This window comes from Pongo pygmaeus, chromosome 5, assembly GCF_028885625.2.
Source record: "Pongo pygmaeus isolate AG05252 chromosome 5, NHGRI_mPonPyg2-v2.0_pri, whole genome shotgun sequence".
Classification (NCBI taxonomy): Eukaryota; Metazoa; Chordata; class Mammalia; order Primates; family Hominidae; genus Pongo; species Pongo pygmaeus.
Genome location: NC_072378.2, coordinates 152319641 through 152336962, shown reverse-complemented (window position 1 = coordinate 152336962; position 17322 = coordinate 152319641). Strand labels below are relative to the sequence as shown.

Here is a 17322-nt window from a genome sequence, read left to right as displayed (position 1 = left end):
TGTCTGTGCCCAAATTTTCTTCTTATTCTAAGGATATCAGTCACATTAGATTAAGGGCCCATATACTGAAGTATATACTGGAAGTATACTGTGGGTTATACCACAGTATAACTTCATCTTCTAATTACACCTGGAATGACGTTATTTCCAAATAAGGTCACATTCTGAGGCACTGAGGGTTAGGATTCCAACATATCTTTCTGGGAGACACAATTCAGCCTGTACCAGACATATATATATATGTATATATATATAATTTATATATATATATATAATTCCCTAGGAAACTAGGTGGAAGAAGAAGGATGAAGAAGAAAAAGAAGCTGAGATTGAGGACAGGACCCTGGAGAATGCCCACTTTAGAGAGCTGAAGAGAAAAACAGAAGGAGAGGACAGTAAGCTGTGTGTTCTCTCAAGGCTGGCTTACTCAATTTCTCAATACTATTTCACATTTCTGGAATTCTCCTCCAAACTACCATTTATTTCATGCTTATATCAAATGTACCACTTGCATTAATTAACACTTCTCTTACCAGCCTAACCCAGTCACATTTTTTCCTTCTCAGAGAGCCTCTAGCAGTTTTTATCTAACATCATTATTTTTTTTTGAGATGAAGTCTCACTCTGTCACCCAGGCTGGAGTGCAGTGTCACGATCTCAGCTCACTGCAACCTCCACCTCCCGGGTTCAAGCAATTCTCCTGCCTCAGCCTCCTGAGTAGCTGGGATTACAGGCACATGCCATCACAACTGGCTAATTTTTGTATTTTTAGTAGAGACAGGGTTTTACCATGTTGGTCAGGCTGGTCTTGAACTCCTGACCTCGTGATCCGCCCATCTCAGCCTCCCAAAGTGCTGGGATTATAGGCATGAGCCACCACGCCCAGCTATCTATCATGATTTTGACCCTTCGCCATATTCTACTATTTAGCAGGGATGTGCCCAACATGACTAAAAGCACTGGAGCTATAGCAACAAACAATGCTGAACAGAAATCAGCTAGCACTGAGTTTACACCCAAGTTTGCGTGGTACCTGATGCAGACAGACAATAATCAAACAAATGAATAAATAGGAAAACTTCATAAGAATTTGAGAGCTGTAAAGAGAAGTAAGAGTAGTATTACTCGTGGAAGGGTAATACTACCTCTGAGAAAGTGACTTTAGGCAGAGTCTGAATGACAAGAAACCAGCCAAGTAAAGATCTGGGTATTCCAAGCGAAGGGAAAAAGGGAACCACATGTGCTGAGATCCTGAGGAAGGAACATGTTGGTGTGTTGGGGGAATAGCAAAAAATAAATAAAAATAAAAGCTGGTGTGTCTGGAGTACAGTGAATGGGGGAGAAGGAACAGGAGAGAATATGTCAAATGTTTTCAGCTGCAGAAGGAAAATTTTTCTCTTGAGAGTAAGATTTACACTGAGAGCTGTAAACTCAAGACCATAGGATCTGATTAACATATCTAAAATCTCTCTCCTGCTGTTGTATGGAAACTGAATTGTAGAAGAGCAAGTGTGGAAATATGGAGACCAAAGGGTTAGGATCCCAATTGTATCTCTGAAAAGATAAAACAGTTATGTGATGGGAGAGCAGCCTCCACTTCTACCCCATTCTCTAACCTTTTCCAGACATAGGGGCATACATCAAGCCAGAAGGTGACCAGACACAACTATGAAAATAAATGTAAGAACCAATCCACTTTAAGTGAACAAGAGTGAGTCCCCAAGCCCAAAAGAACTAAGATCTCTTTTAACAGAGCTCTACAAAGCAGATGAAGCCAGCTAAATGGGTGTGAGTTCTTTAGCAAATAAGTGCCTGCTTACCGGCTGCAGCTGTTAAAGGAGCTATCCAGGGTGCTGGACTGTCTCACCCTGAAGCTTTCTAAGACCTGGTGGATCAGGCTCTCAGTTATACTTGTAGGACCTAAAGTCCCCACTGCATTGACCCATAACCAGACTCTACCCTGAGACCATGTCTTCCTGGCCAAAGATCATCTGTAAGTCAATACTTGCCTGGGCCATGTCTGTCTGATCTGATGAGCAGCTTCTGTTGGCCCCTTATAGAAATAATATAAAATGGTAACATAGCTAGTGGTGTATAGGTAGGCCTGAGCCCCCTCTATGCCACACAACCTTCTGAAATAATAATGAAAGAGAAGCAGTGAGCTCAGTGGAGTCCTTTTTCCTTTAAATAATACTCAAAGGTAGTATCTGGCTGCTGAAGCTACAACCAGATCTGCTTATATAACTCATCCCAGAGACTCTGTCTAAAACACATCTTAAGGAACACTACTTCTATGCCTGCAATGATTAATAAACTCATAAAATACCAATTTTGCCCCTTCTGACTTAAATAGCATCCTTCACTTTGCTTTTTAAAAAGAATGCATTTCACTGGAGGCCATTACTCAATCTCTTAAGTAATCAAGTTTGTACACTAAGTAGTGGATGAAAATTTGTATGCTTTCAAGCCAAACACTTTACCTCTTCAACCAAAACACTTAGAACACGAGAATAATCTGATGTACACTCATTTCTAGCTCTCTTCTTAAGTAACAAGGAAAACAGGGAGAGCTGCGGCATCTTCAGAACTTCCCACCTACGTGTCAGACCCTTCACCATCCTTAAATGTGTTTGAGGGGCAGTGTGATTTATAAAGAGTCACAGACAATTTCAGCAAAAACTTTTTAGTTCCAAGTTATCAAGACTATGATGAGAAAGCAGAACTAGAAACCCTTAAACTCGTTCTGGTATTTCCCTTTTATACACACAAACAAATCAAATACATGGAAATGCTTTTAAAATACAAAGGAAATCAATTACTTGGTTTTTACACAGTCTAGGATTAAATCCATGGCCCAGAAATGTCTTTGTTTAACAGTACATTAATTTTGTTAAATATTACGCACAGAATTCCCCGCGCTCTGCCTTTCCTCCTGGTCTTCACTCGTGGACTTATTCACATGGCTAAACATGCATTCCCTCCTTCTTCACCATGCTCCTTTGACTCACCCTCCAGATTTGATCAGGAAATCTCTGATGGCCAGACTCAACCACCACCAGCACTGAGTGGAGTCTGGATCCTATAAGACGCTGCCTTCACCTCTATCTTGGCACCATCATCTAATTGCTGGTTTATCAGTCTGTATCCCCCTTTACCTCACAAGTTTTGTGAGGGTAGGGACCAGGTTTTTCTATCATTGCATTTCCAGGGTCTTGCATAGGGCTTTGTTAGTAAAGCTAGTCAATGAATAAGTGAATGAATGAAGAACTGAATAATTTTAACGTTCCTCCCTATATCTAAAAGTTAATAACTCTGCCTTCTTTCTAGGCTTCTTCCAGAACTTTGGACTCAATATTCATCCCATTTTAAAAACCTAAGATAAGTGACTTCACACTATGATATACAAGAAGTTTCTGAAACCAAGTGGAATTGCATTTTTATATGCTACAGTTTCAGTAAAATTCTACTAGCTGGTCTGCGTATACAAGACGGCGATAAGAGGTTTTTGGTGGTGGTGGTGGTGGTGGTGTTTTGTTTGTTTTTTGAGACGGAGTCTCACTCTGTCACCAGGCTGGACTGCAGTGGCACGATCTCAGCTCACTGCAACCTCTGCCTCCCAGGTTCAAGCAATTATCCTGCCTCAGCCTCCCAAGTAGCTGGGACTACAGGTGTGCACCACCACGCTCAGCTAATTTTCATATTTTTAGTAGAGATGGGCTTTCACCATGTTGGCCAGGATGGTCTCGATCTCCTGACCTTGTGATCCACTCGCCTCAGCCTCCCAAAGTGCTTAGGTTACAGGCCTGAGCCACCACGCCAGCTGAGATACTTGTTTTTAACTATCAAAGAGTAAGCAGAAATTTTTCAAAATATTTGAACTTGAGATAATGCCATACCAATGAAATATCTCACACTGTATTTGTTGATTTTTATAAATATATTTTCCTTCTGTTTTTTCCGTTCTTAATGCTTAGAAACAATACTAAATGTTATGGGAATTTATATAATTTTATCTTAAATGCTGAACAAAAATGATGCAAAAAATTTGTGAGAATATGGCCATTGTTTCTCGGAGGAAGATCATTTCCACTTTCAATCTTAATAATTTTAATTTCTAACTGATATTTTCATTTCTTACATCTCCCTATTGTTTTCCTTATCTTTCTCACACAGGTAGCACTTTATCGATACTGACTTACCTTCTGATTGTATCATGAGAACAAGTACATTTACTTCCCCAAATAAATTTCCTAAATAAATTTTAAACTTTGTGGTATTATGGATTATGTCTTACACTTTTTTTATTTCTCTCAGAACATCTAATCAGGTATAGAGTAAGTTCTCAGTAAAATGTGAATAATCAAAACTTTAGATTTAAAAATCCCCTATTCCCTTCCATAAATAAAGGTATTTAGATCAGATAAATAAACATTAAATCAGGGATCAGCCACGGGCCAGGGCTGATCTGTTACCTATTCTAATGAATAAAGTTTTATTAGCACATAATCACTTCCATGTGTTTACAGGTCACCTCACAGGCTATAATCCAGTTAAGTAACTGCAACAGAGACTGTATGACCCTTGTAAAGCCTAAAATATTATTATTTGGCCCTTTAAAGAAAAACTTTGCCAACCACTGCTCCAAATCATTTTTACTGATGAGGAAACAGTCTCAGATCAATCCATCCAGTTGTGCAGTTAGACCTATCTACTAACCATACCTCTGTCAGATGCTCTTTCACTGCCAAATTAAATGCTCGGTAAAAACAATGGTATTTTAGATTATATAAAATCAAATAAACAGTAAAACCACAAATTAAGAGAGTTGTCAAAACACCTCTAAGGGCTTATACTAACCTAAATCAAAATATAAATGTCATTTTTTCTGAATTAAAATAGCATCATCTAATAAAATTAAATAGCCTGTGAGCATATATATATTTATATATGTTTAGAAAAATAATAATAAATATATTAACTTACATTTAGAATTTATATCTATATATATACACACACAAAGGTTACTATTGAGAATATCATTAATTGTATAAAAATACCAACAAAAAAGTCCTTGTGTCTCACAGCAGAGTTCTAAAAGATGTTAAAAGCAATGTGTCGAAGAAAATGCTTTTAAAATGGACCATGCTGACCTCGCATGCTACTCAATTAAGATATGAACAGCTTTCTTAAAAAAAAAAAAAAAAGTCCCACTGGCAACGGAAGGAAAAATAAATACTATATACCATCCCCCAGCTTTCATCTCATATCAGGGCAGGAAAGAGCTATCACCGGAAGTCCATGAGAATCACTTCTTCAATCAGTGTTTATCAACTTAGCGGACTCTGGTTTTCAACAAGTTACTTAAAGCTGGGTTTTTGTAGAAGGAATCACATGAAAACTCCATTCTTAGTGTTTATACTAACCTTCGCTTAAGCTGAAAAGGTAAAGAATAAGAAGAGAGAAAAGAATAAGAAGAGAGAAAAATGCCCCACACTTAAGATAAAAAATGAATTCGGTTAGCCTAAGCTGCTGTCAGATCTCTGTTCCTGTCAGATAAAGGATATTTAGCACAGGTATTTTAGGTAGTAAAAATGATTAGTGTTTCCCCAGGGTATCCTATTATAATGCAATAATAGAGACACTTCTGGAGTAGAAATAAAGTATAGCTCACTGTATGTTAGCTACAATTGGTAAACTATAGACAAGAAAAGGATGGAGGCAGGCAGGAAAATGAAATGCTACAGGTAGATACTTAATAACTGTTTGATAAAGATGATATCTCCCCCTTTACAAGACACCAGCCACTGAGTCAGCTCATAGCAAAACATCCTGTCATCCATTGAGACAAGAAAGAGATGGAAGAGAGAAAGGGGAGAACAAGCTAAACTAGAACAAAACAGAATATTTGCCTGGACAAGGCCTGAGTAGAGAGATAATTATGCATGGACAATTAACAGCATATACCAGATCATATAGGCAAAGTTGCCTACCAAACATGAATGTCCATCTGGCATTCCCCAATCAGGGCACAGACAACATTTCTTTTTTCCTCAGAGATCCAGCTAGTGGAATTCCTCTGTAGAGTTGCTCAAGACTGTTTGAGTCTCGCCAAAGGAAGGAAGCGGAATTACTCAGCCTCAGCTGCCCTAGTATGTGTCAACTCCTTCTCCTGAGATCCTGTCTCTTCTCCACGTGTCCATCAGAGATACTAGTGGACCTACTAGGGATTCGTGTTTTGTACAAATGGCTGATTCTATGTCTTCCTTCCTCAGTCGCTTTGGCTCTTAGGATCTGCTCATAGGATCAAAAATAGAAGTGGTTTTCAACACACTATTACCTTGAATACTTCTCTTGAAGAAGGCCTTGCAGCCCTCACAGGACCAGACTCCATAATGGTAGCCTGAAGCATAGTCATTGCACACTGCACAGTAGCGAGTCTCCTTGGCAGATTCCATAGCCATACTTCCCTTGTCATTGGTACTGGCCAATCTTTCTCTGCCACCCTGGCGTCGATTATCTGAATTTGGCCTGGGGGGGAAAAAAACAGTAAATCCATTAACATTAGAAAAGCAAAACATGCACTCTCTGGGAGATGCAGCAGATCCACTTTATCCTGACATTTTGAAATAATGAATCATAATGTAAGCTAATCTTTCATTACCTCTTGCCGTCTGTTGCAGCAAAAGGTGTTGCCTATTATATTAACCTTGAGGGGAAATTGTTTATTGCAAACTTGCTTAAAAACATACTACCTGCACCAGAATATGTTACCTAGAAAAATGACAAAATGAAATTAGCTGGTTTCTAACAGATTTAATATTTTTGCAGGAATTTACAATTATTTCAGAACCATTAGGGACCAATGCTCATTCCAACTCTAGACCACGCTCAGGGTCTCTAGGAAACAGAGACAAAGCATAAAATGGCTGGGACATTTGGAACTCAGATGAACTGATGGACAACACAGAACATGTGTCAAAAAAATAACAATTCAGATTTTTATGTCATTGCCACATAACCCTGGATATCAGTTTTTATAGCTTGAATCTGTAATCTGAAAATACTGTTCTTCAATATTCAAAACTCCTCTGTAGGAACATGTAGAGACTGAGCATGGTTGTTCATGCCTGGAATCCCAGCACTTTGGGAGGCCAAAGCAGGAGAATTGTTTAAGGCCTGGAGTTTGAGCCCAGCCTGCACAATATAGCAAGACTCCATCTCTATAAAAATGCTTTTTGAAAAAATTAGCTGAGAATGTTGATGTGCGACTGTAGTCCTAGCTACTTGGAAGGCTGAGGTGGGAGGATCACTTGAGCCTAGCATGTCGAGGCTGCAGTAGGCTATGATCGATCATGATCCAGCCTGCGTGACAATCAGAGGAACACAGAAAAAAAAAATATAGGAAGAGAGACAATCAGAGGAACACAGAAAGGAAACTGAAAATGAATAGTAAGAAAAGAAAGTTCTAGGAAAACCAAGAAAATAAGGAAGTAAAATGCTTTAAGAAAGTAGAAAGCTAAAAAAAAAATGTAGAAAGAGAGACAATCGGAAGAACACAGAAAGGAAACTGAAAATGAACAGTAAGGAGATTCTAGGAAAACCAAGAAAATAAGGAAGTAAAATGCTTTAAGTAGAAAGGTTTAGGGAGAGGATGATCAAGAATGGCAAATGGGGCAGAGAAGTCCAACAAAGCAAAGACTGGTTAAGTGAATTCAGACCTGACAAAGCAGACTCTTAGCAAGGAGTTTCCTTAGACAGGTACAGGCACAAGCCAAAATCCAACAGATGGAATGTAAGGAGATGAAAATGAGGGAAGGCATTCCTTTGAGAACTTGGAGGAGAATAGGAAAATATACAGATAGGGTGGTAGCTAAAGAATATAAGACCCAAGAAAATGAATTTTTTAGAATGAAGAGACTTGAGAAGGCCTCGTGTAGACTGAAGGGCATGGCCAGGAAAAAGGGAAAGGTTGAAAGCACAAAGAGGAAGATAAAAGAATAAAGCCAAGAAGGAAACTAGAGCAGTTGGGATTAAAAACATCGGTAAAAGAAACTGCCTCAATGAAGACAACTTGAAGAAGACTGGAAGGAAGGAGGTAAGGAAAGTAGAGGAAGATGAGTTTGCATCTCTCGCCGGACCAGGCATAGGAGTAGATGTTATATTGGCCCAGGACTTGGCAGGCATGTGCAATCAAATAAAGGTGGGATAAGAGCCCAGCACAGTGCCTGGTATGTAGTTGGCACTCTATAATATATTTAAATGAATGGACAGAGTGTTCAAAGTTGTATAAGAAAGAAAGGTAGGCAGACATTGAAAGTATAGATGGAGTGAAGGTTCCTGTGAACATTTTTTAAAAAATGAAAATCCTAAGATGAGCTAAAGTCAATTGATGATAGCCCTTCCAGCAGGGTCTCTTGGCAAAGGAAGCTCAAGCTTCCTGCTTCCATTCCCCACCCAAATACCCAGACCACACTGACTTTCACTGGTCCTCCCCTTCACAAGCCCTGTCTTTCCTTTTAGCCCAAATTGTATAACCTCTCCCTGCCTTCTCACTCATTATTATGGTTCACAATTTTGTGGTAGTGGTTCTCAAACTACATTTGCCATAATATTCACAAAATATTGGCTCCTTGGGTTGAATACATCTGACTTTGCCAATTCTGTCCATTCTAAAAAACTTAGTTCTGAGGTTGGCAGCCTCAAATAGGAATTCTTCATTTTTAAATGTTCTTTAGAGAACACTGGCTCACAGTTTTCAATTCTAGTTCATAGTCTGTTACCCATCTCTCTCCATTTCACTACCATGCTGTCGAACCCACCCCCATTAACCTCAAATCTTTTTATTGCTTATGTACTAATATCTCATGCATGATTCAAGTCAGTAGGAAGCATCTATGAATATCTAACTGTAGAAGCTTAGTGCCTTTGGAGGTGGGAGTAGATATTTAGCAAGTATGAAATTGACAGATTCAATGTCTTATAAGCCTTATTAATTGTTGTATCTAGCTCAGTGCCCAGCACATAGCAAGCATTCAATACATGTTTGTTGAATGAATGAAGGAATAAGTGAGTGAACAGTATACGCATGGCCAGAAGTTCCAATGTGTCAAGTATCTTCCCACCCACGCCTACATAATAAAATGCTATATTTTTTAAATTGTGGTAAGATATACATAACACAAAATTTACCATCATAACCACGTTTAAGTGTTCATCAATTCAATCGTGTTAGATATACTCACATCTTCGTGCAACCAGTCTGCAGAACATTTTCATTTCACAAAACTGAAACTCCATACCCATCAAACAATAATTCCCCATTTTCTCCTTCCCCTATCCCCTAGCAGCCACCAAACTACTTTTGTTCTCTGTGAATGTGGCAATTCTAGATACCTCATTAAGTGGAACCCTACTTTTGCTTTTTGTGTCTGGCATATTTCACTTAGGATAATGTCCTGAAGGTCCATGATGTGACAAATATGCCATTGTCTGTATATACTACACAGACTTTGTTTACCCATTCATCCATCTATAGACATCAGGATTGCTTCTACTTTTTGGCTATTATGAATAATGTTGCTATAACTATGGGTATACAAATATTCCTTCAAGACCCAGATTTTTAATTCTTTTAGATATATACCCAGAAGTAGAATTACTGGATCATATGATAATTCTATTTTGATTTTTTGAGGAATCACCAGTGTTTTCCACAGTGGCTGCACCATTTTACATTCTCATGAACAAGGCACAAGGTTTCTATTTGCTCTATAACCTCTCCAACACTTACTCTCTTCTTTTTCTAATATAGTAGCCATCCTAATGAGTGTGAGGGGAATACTGCATTTTTATGTCACCTTTTGCCTGAATGCATCTCTTACCAGCCACTCCTAATCCCCATAAACTTGAATTAACATACCTGTTCTGAACTCTCTAGAAGATTTTTTTACTTCTCTTCTGCTACTTAGTATATTAATCTTCAATTGATTAATTCTCATTTCCATTACTATCTGCAAAGTTCCTTGTGTCTTATTCATCTTTAAAATGCCATGTGCTTAGAGCATAGTGCCTCACTTGGAATAGGGACTCAACAATATTGATATCAAATGACTGAATCAATAAATTTATAGTTTCCACAATATACATAGAATATGTAAATGTTATTTTTATAAATATTGACAAAAGATTTAATAGCGAGAGCCCATTTTCCTCAGAAATAGCAAAGATGTACGCTGTCAGCAAAATGCCATTCATCTACATTTTATCTCTAAGATGACCCCCAGCTTACTGAAAATCAACGGCAGACTTTGGGCATACAAATAGAAGGTATCTAAAGAAGATGGGGAAACTACATGGGCTATATTCACTACTCATAAAGGAACTTTTTTAGCCAACTTAGAAATCCATGTAAATAACATTGTCAATTATCATTTTGGCCCAGACTTACTCCATAAAGACTCTCAAAACGTTATTTAAAAAAAAAAAAAAAAGAATATAAACTAGATCAAGCTAAAAGGCAAGAGCGATCTTCCTCTGGGCTCCAAGACCCTGTGGCACGTTGAAATAATGTTCACATTGAGTATCCATCAGACCAAGATAACACAACTTCCTCTAGACAGAGAGCTGTGTCCTCAGAATATAGACTAACACAGCCCAACCATGGGCAGCAGGAAGGAACAGACTGGGAGGTGTCCATGTCTAGGCCATAAGCGTGGGTCAGGCACCAACCTGGGCTTCTCTGAGTACCTATGGCTAGATCAGTCCCAGCAGATGGGCCTAGGTACAGGTCCCCACCTCATGTCTTCCTGCTGCTCTCTACCTGGCCTTGGTCCACTGCACCTGTCATAGACCTGGCATTTTTAGCCTCACAGCTCTTTAGTAGAAAGTGCCTATACCATGTCTACGTCCATCCTTCTGCTCCCTCAGCCTCAAAGCCCTTTGTTTTTCTGTATTATCATAGTACCAAAATGAATGTCTCTTGCTGGGCACATTGGCTCATGCCTGCAGTCCCAGCTACTCCAGAGGCTGGGAAAGAAGGACCGCTTGAGCCCAGGCATTCAAGGCTGCAGTGAACTACGATTGCACCACTGCATTCCAGCCTGGGAGACAGAGTGAGAGCCTGTCTCTAAAAAATACGTAAAATAAATTTTAAAAATTTCTTTAAAAGACTCTTATTTTCCTTCTTTAAAAGACTCAAAATGTTTCAGGGTTTGCCTTCCTAAGGGGAGACTTCACAAACCCTAACCAAGCCCTATCCCTTTATTATAAGTGAAGGTTTATCTACTTCTTTAGCAAAATTACTAAGATACCTCCTTCCTTGTAAAATTCTTATCTTTTTCTCATTGAATTGTCACCAAACCTGTACCATTTCTCATCTTGGGCACTTTCTCTTAAGACTCAAATAGAAAGTTGACTGGCTTACCAAGCTACACATTAAGACATCAGATGTCCTTCAACCTAACAGATGCCTGTAGAGATTCTCTGGAAAGAAGTAGAGCTGAAGATCGAATGAGAAATGAATGCGCCTATGACAATGCATTACAATCACGAAGCACCAAGTGTAGCTAAGGAACGATGAATAGCAGAAAAAAGGATGTCCAGAAGCATGAGAGATCATAGAAAAAAGACACAATACCACTGCATCTATGGAAATAGGAAGCTTAACTGCCTTGATCTAGTTCGACTACTAAATATTTTCAAATGAAATCACCACGGATATTACATATTCAACATAATTAAGAGGGATGTCTGGGCTGGGTGCGGTGGCTCACACCTGTAATCCCAGCACTTTAGGAGACCAAGGTGGGTGAATCATGAGGTCAGGAGTTCAAGACCAGCCTGGCCGAGATGGTGAAACCCCATCTCTGGTAAAAATACAAAAATAAGCCAGGTGTGGTGGCAGGTGCCTGTAATCCCAGCTACTCGGGAGGCGGAGGCAGAGAATTGCTTGAACCCAGGAGGCGGAGGTTGCAGTGAGCCTAGATCGTGCCACTGCACTCCAGCCTGGGCGGAAAAAAGAAAAGAGGGATATCTGAAGGTATTCATATTGGGTCCAGAGAATAGAATCTCTTGGACCAAGTAAAAACAGAGCATAATAAAAATTATTGGCCAATAAAATGTTCATTAATCAAAGGAAAAGTTTAAAGCTCAATGTAATCAAATACTGTTGTTTTTCCAACCATAAATATGATACCAGCTATCCAAAAGCATTATTCCCCTCATTAGCCAAGCAGTTTTAAAAATTTAAGAAGCCTTGGTTTTTAAAGGAAATATTTTTGTAAAGCTAAATTTAAAGAACCAACAGATAAATGTCCACTCCCTAGAAATGTGGTTTAATTCAGTTCTAGTGCAGCAACTTCATAAGGCTCCCTCACCAAATCAAGTCCCCAAAGCTATGTGCACTCAAAATTCCCTATACTTGTTTTTCATGGCACTTCCAACAATTTCCAATCTTATATTTGGGTGATTATTGACAAGTGTATGTTCCCCTAGTAAACAGCAAACTCCAAGAAGGCAAGAATCATGTCTCATTTGCTCCCAATTTTAACCATATACAGCAGGTCCTTGATATGGTTTGGCTGTATCCCCACCTAAATCTTATCTTGAATTGTAGCTTCCATAATTCCCACATGTCCTAGGGGGACCCAGTGGGAGGTAATTAAATCACGGTGGCAGGTTTTTTTCTGTGCTATTCTCATAATAGTGAATAACTCTCATGAAATCTGATGGTTTTATAAAGGGCAGTTCCCTTGCACACACTCTTTTGCCTGCCACCATGTAAGACGTGACTTTGTTCCTCCTTTGCTTTATGCCATGATTGTGAGGCCTCCCCAGCCATGTGGCACTGTGAGTCCATTAAATCTCTTTTTCTTTATCATTTACCCAGTCTTGGTATGTCTTTATTAGCAGCATGATAACAGATTAATACAGTCCTTAATAAATATTTGCTAAATATATCTCCTACATCTAACTCACTACCAAATTTCATCAACTATTTCTTGAAAACACTCTGCCTATCCTTCTTTGAATTCCTTGTTTTTGCATTTGTGTCTGAGAGATCAATAATACTCCACATTTGAATTACTAGAATTACTCTCCTGCCTCCAATCATTCTTCAAACTCATCCTGCAAGCCACTGCCCAAAGAACTGTCATAAAGTACAATGTTCTCCTTTGAATACCTTGTTATTTCAGGTATCTGTGACCACTGCCTTTTCTTTGGATCATAAATCTGTTTGAGAATGTAAAAAACACTGAAACTATCTTTTCCAGAAAATACACATAAAATTCTCAAACTTCTGCCTATATTCTGGGAGTGATAAACCGGAAAACTCAAGTTAAAAAAAATCATCATTATATAGACTTAAGTCCAAATTCTTCAATTCCTTGCACCAACTAGTATTGGTCTCTTTGTAGCTTCCTAAGCAAAATGCTGTCAAATTCACCTCTGAGAAATTGCTCACACTACACTCGCCCACATATTCATTGCTTCCTGTCACCTACACACATTTCACCTCTCCTGGAAAACCAAGCTCTAGTTCCACACAATTTATACGACTTATCTTAAGTATTACAGTTCTCAGGGGTTCAACTTTGCATTCTTAGATACGTAACACCTTCCCCACATCTCATGACATCTAGTTAGACACTAGCTTCTACGTCTGGCAACCACTCCACTTCCGTTCCCTTTGCAATATTTTCTTTCCCCAGCAGGCTCCTAAACACCAGTGTTCCTCAGGGCTCTGCCCTCAGCCCTCTGCCATTCTCAGATGATATTTGCTCTTTGTGGAATCTCTGCCACACCCAACTGCTGTCCCACACCCCTCCCCTGGACTTCAGACCTATGTGCTAAATACCCACTGTGCACCTCCACATGAACAAACCAAAGAAACCTCAAAAGCTCAATGCATGCAAAATTAAAATAAATATCTTTCCCAGAAAGCCCTCTCCTACTCCTGCACTCCCATTTTGCCCCTATGATCTAGCAGAACCATTCCAGCATGCTGTTCTCTGTGCCTAGAGCACCCTTCCTCTTCTCTGAAAAACACCTGTTTATCCTCCCATTCTCAGCTTAAACTGCATTTCCTCCAGGGAGCTTTGCTGGCTCCTGGGGTTAAGTTACAGATCCCGAACTCTCCCTATTATAGTAGAGATCTTTTCACTCCCCTAACTCCAAGCCCTCAGCAGCTTCTCACCACAAGAGTAAAGCTCAAGTCCTCCCGTGACCTGGAAGGCCCAGCATGACCCCCTGCACCTTCACCCTTGCCTGCGCACACTCCTTCCCTTGCTCCCCAAGTTCCAGGTGCTGCCACAGCTGTTCCACAAACACATCCAGGACCTTCCTGTCTCAGCGCCTTCTCCCTGCCTGGCTTTCTCACACCATTCTAAACGAGCCTATTACTTTCCAACCTCTTACACTGGTTTGTTTTCTTTTCTTTTCTTTTTTTTTAAATTATACTTTAAGTTCTGAGATACATGTGCAGAACATGCAGGTTTGTTACATAGGTATACACGTGCCATGGTGGTTTGCTGCACCCACCAACCCATCACCTACATTAGGTATTTCTCCTAATGCTATCACTCCCTTAGCCCCCAACCCCCTGACAGGCCCCAGGTGTGTGATGTTCCCCTCCCTGTGTCCATGTGTTCTCATTGTTCAATTCCCACTTACCAGTGAGAACATGCAGGGTGTGGTTTTCTGTTCCTGTGTTAGTTTGCTGAGAATGATGGTTTCCAGCTTCATCTATGTCCCTGCAAAGGACATTAACTCATCCTTTTTTATGGCTGCATAGTATTCCATGGTGTATATGTGCCACATTTTCTTTATCCAGTCTACCATTGATGGGCATTTGGGTTGGTTCCAAGTCTTTGCTATTGTGAACAATGCTGCAATAAACACACGTGTGCGTGTGTCTTTATAGTAGAATGATTTATAATCCTTTAGGTATATAGCCAGTAATGGAATTGCTGGGTCAAATGGTATTTCTGGTTCTAGATCCTTGAGGGATCACCACACTGTCTTCCACAATGGCTGAACTAATTTACACTCCCACCAACAGTGTAAAAGTGTTTCTATTTCTCCACATCCTCTCCAGCATCTGTTGTTTCCTGACTTTTTAACGATCACCATTCTAACTGGCGTGAGATGGTATCTCATTGTGGTTTTGATTTGCATTTTTCTAATGACCAGTGATGATGAGATTTTTTTCATATGTTTGTTGGCTGCATAAATGGTTTGTTTTCTCTACGGCACTCACCACTCCCCAACGTCAAGCCAAGCCATATTTTAATGTGTTTACTTATTGTCTGTCTTCCCCAGTGAAATGTACGCTTCATTTCCTCCAGCACCTTGAAGACAGCTTGGCATAGAAATAATTGTTGAATCAACATGTGCATAAATAAATGACTGATGCAATGGGCAAACCCTCTGCAGTGCTCTTCCCTGCCTTACCTATATACCATAACCTCCACTGTGGCAGGGACTGTGGTGACCTCACTTGCCATGGCCTCCCAGCTTATTCTTAGTGTCTGATACACAGTTGGATGATTAACAAATATTTGCCATCTGAGTGAGTGTATGGACATGGTGAGTCCTCTGCCAATCCTCCCAACTGCGTGCCTGCCACACCTCCACATTGCAAACCTGTCCTCCCACACCGCAGCAAGAGCCAGGCAGGGTTCTACCATGTCTCCTCCACGGCTACCCTAAGGCTTCAGAATCTTCTTTAGATGGTGGGCCCCACAAAAATAGCTTTAGCTTTAGTTACAGACTCACAGATTTTACTTATAATCTTAGGGTATTCACAGGTCTCTTGAAGTCCATGAATGTCCCACCCAAAAGACTTCAGAGTAAGACCCACTGGCCTACAGGATAAACACAGTCTCCTTAGCCTCAGCCCATTGTAACCTGGCCACAGTCTGCCTCTCCAGCCCTACCCTTCCCTGTGATGGTTAATTTTATGTGTCACCCTGCCCTGACCAAGCTAGTACACCTCTAGCCTTCACTCACACTCCTTTCTATGTTGGTCAAAAGGCAAAAACCTCCTGAGTGACAATTACCCCTTCTCAGGTAGCAGCCAAAAAGAATTAATTGTTTCTCATCAGAATCTGCATGTGGCCCCAGAGCATCATGTATAGAGCTATTCTGGAGTCCTTATCATCATCATATAACTATGTGTCCACTGTGCATCTCCAGAAAAGAGATCCTATTATAGTCATCTTTGCTTCTCAGTTTCTACCACGATACTAACAATAGCAGCCGTTCAACAGATGGTTGCGGAACGACGAAAATTCTGTGTTCCGTATTGTATGCCTTGCTTTCCCAACTAAGCTCCTCAAGAGTATGGATACGGTATTATAAGTATTTATATAACACCCACATACAGAGACACATACAGCACCTGGAATCACACTTTTCAGACAGAAAATACCCAATAAATACTTACCGAATAAATTAATCAATAGAGAATTAAGAACAATTTTGCCAGAAGCATAGCTGAGTCTGTTGCTCTGACAGAAGAATGTATTCAGGTAATGAGAAGCCAGTTATCAATGCTTGTATGTGTGCCAACATCCGAGTCCATCTAAATGTGGTTTCCTGTGTACCTCTCTCTGCTTTAAATATCACTATAGATGGACAGAAGTTGGAGGCAGTTTGTGTCTGTGACCAGAACATACTTCCTGGGTATTTCTAATTGCTATGCAATTTTGTATGTATTTATTTTGTATCTATTTATTTTCCACAAAAGTAAATGTATATTCTTAAAAAAGAATTGACAAGAAAGACTCTACCTAAAACGATAGAGTCTGGAGAGGAAAATCCTGATCCTCCTTTTTAGAAAAGCTCAAGGTAAATGAGTCCTGGGCCAGGTTTGGGCAAACCCTAACCATGTGGTAGCTATGTTCTGGGGTAGGCAAGTTAAAAATTGTTTCCTGCATGACAAAATAGGTCCTCCCAACTTTTTACAGATTACTCTAGCTCTTTTATACTGTTTATCTGAAAACTTAATATATCTATCTCATATTATCTATTTAGTGATACAATATTTATTTAATTTTATTTGTAATCACGGTGTCTTTTAGTTAATAAGCCAAGGCAGGTAATTCTCATCCCTAAAAAATACAGAAGAAAATTTCTTCCAAAAAAAATGATTGGAGATATATACAGTTCAAAGAAGCTCCATGAAATCATCTAGGGAGAACGTTATGGCTGCTATTTCAGCTTCTGCACAAAGATTAGACCGCAACTTAGACTTCTGGAAAACTTGGCATGACCCTTGGTCTAATAAAGTAAAAGGGGCTGGCCAAACAGGTGAGCAGATTT

The 17322-nt window shown here is 39.7% G+C and overlaps 1 protein-coding gene across 5 annotated transcripts in view; it reads right to left on the bottom strand.

Moving 5' to 3' along the window:
- ESR1 (estrogen receptor 1) overlaps positions 1 to 17322 on the bottom strand; it is a 416434-nt gene that overhangs the window by 257775 nt on the left and 141337 nt on the right. For all 5 annotated transcript variants that reach the window (XM_054490751.2, XM_063667120.1, XM_054490754.2 and 2 more), the window contains one exon: positions 6338 to 6528. In XM_054490751.2, the coding sequence (XP_054346726.1) occupies positions 6338 to 6528 (191 nt within the window). The remainder of the gene's footprint in view (positions 1 to 6337; positions 6529 to 17322) is intronic.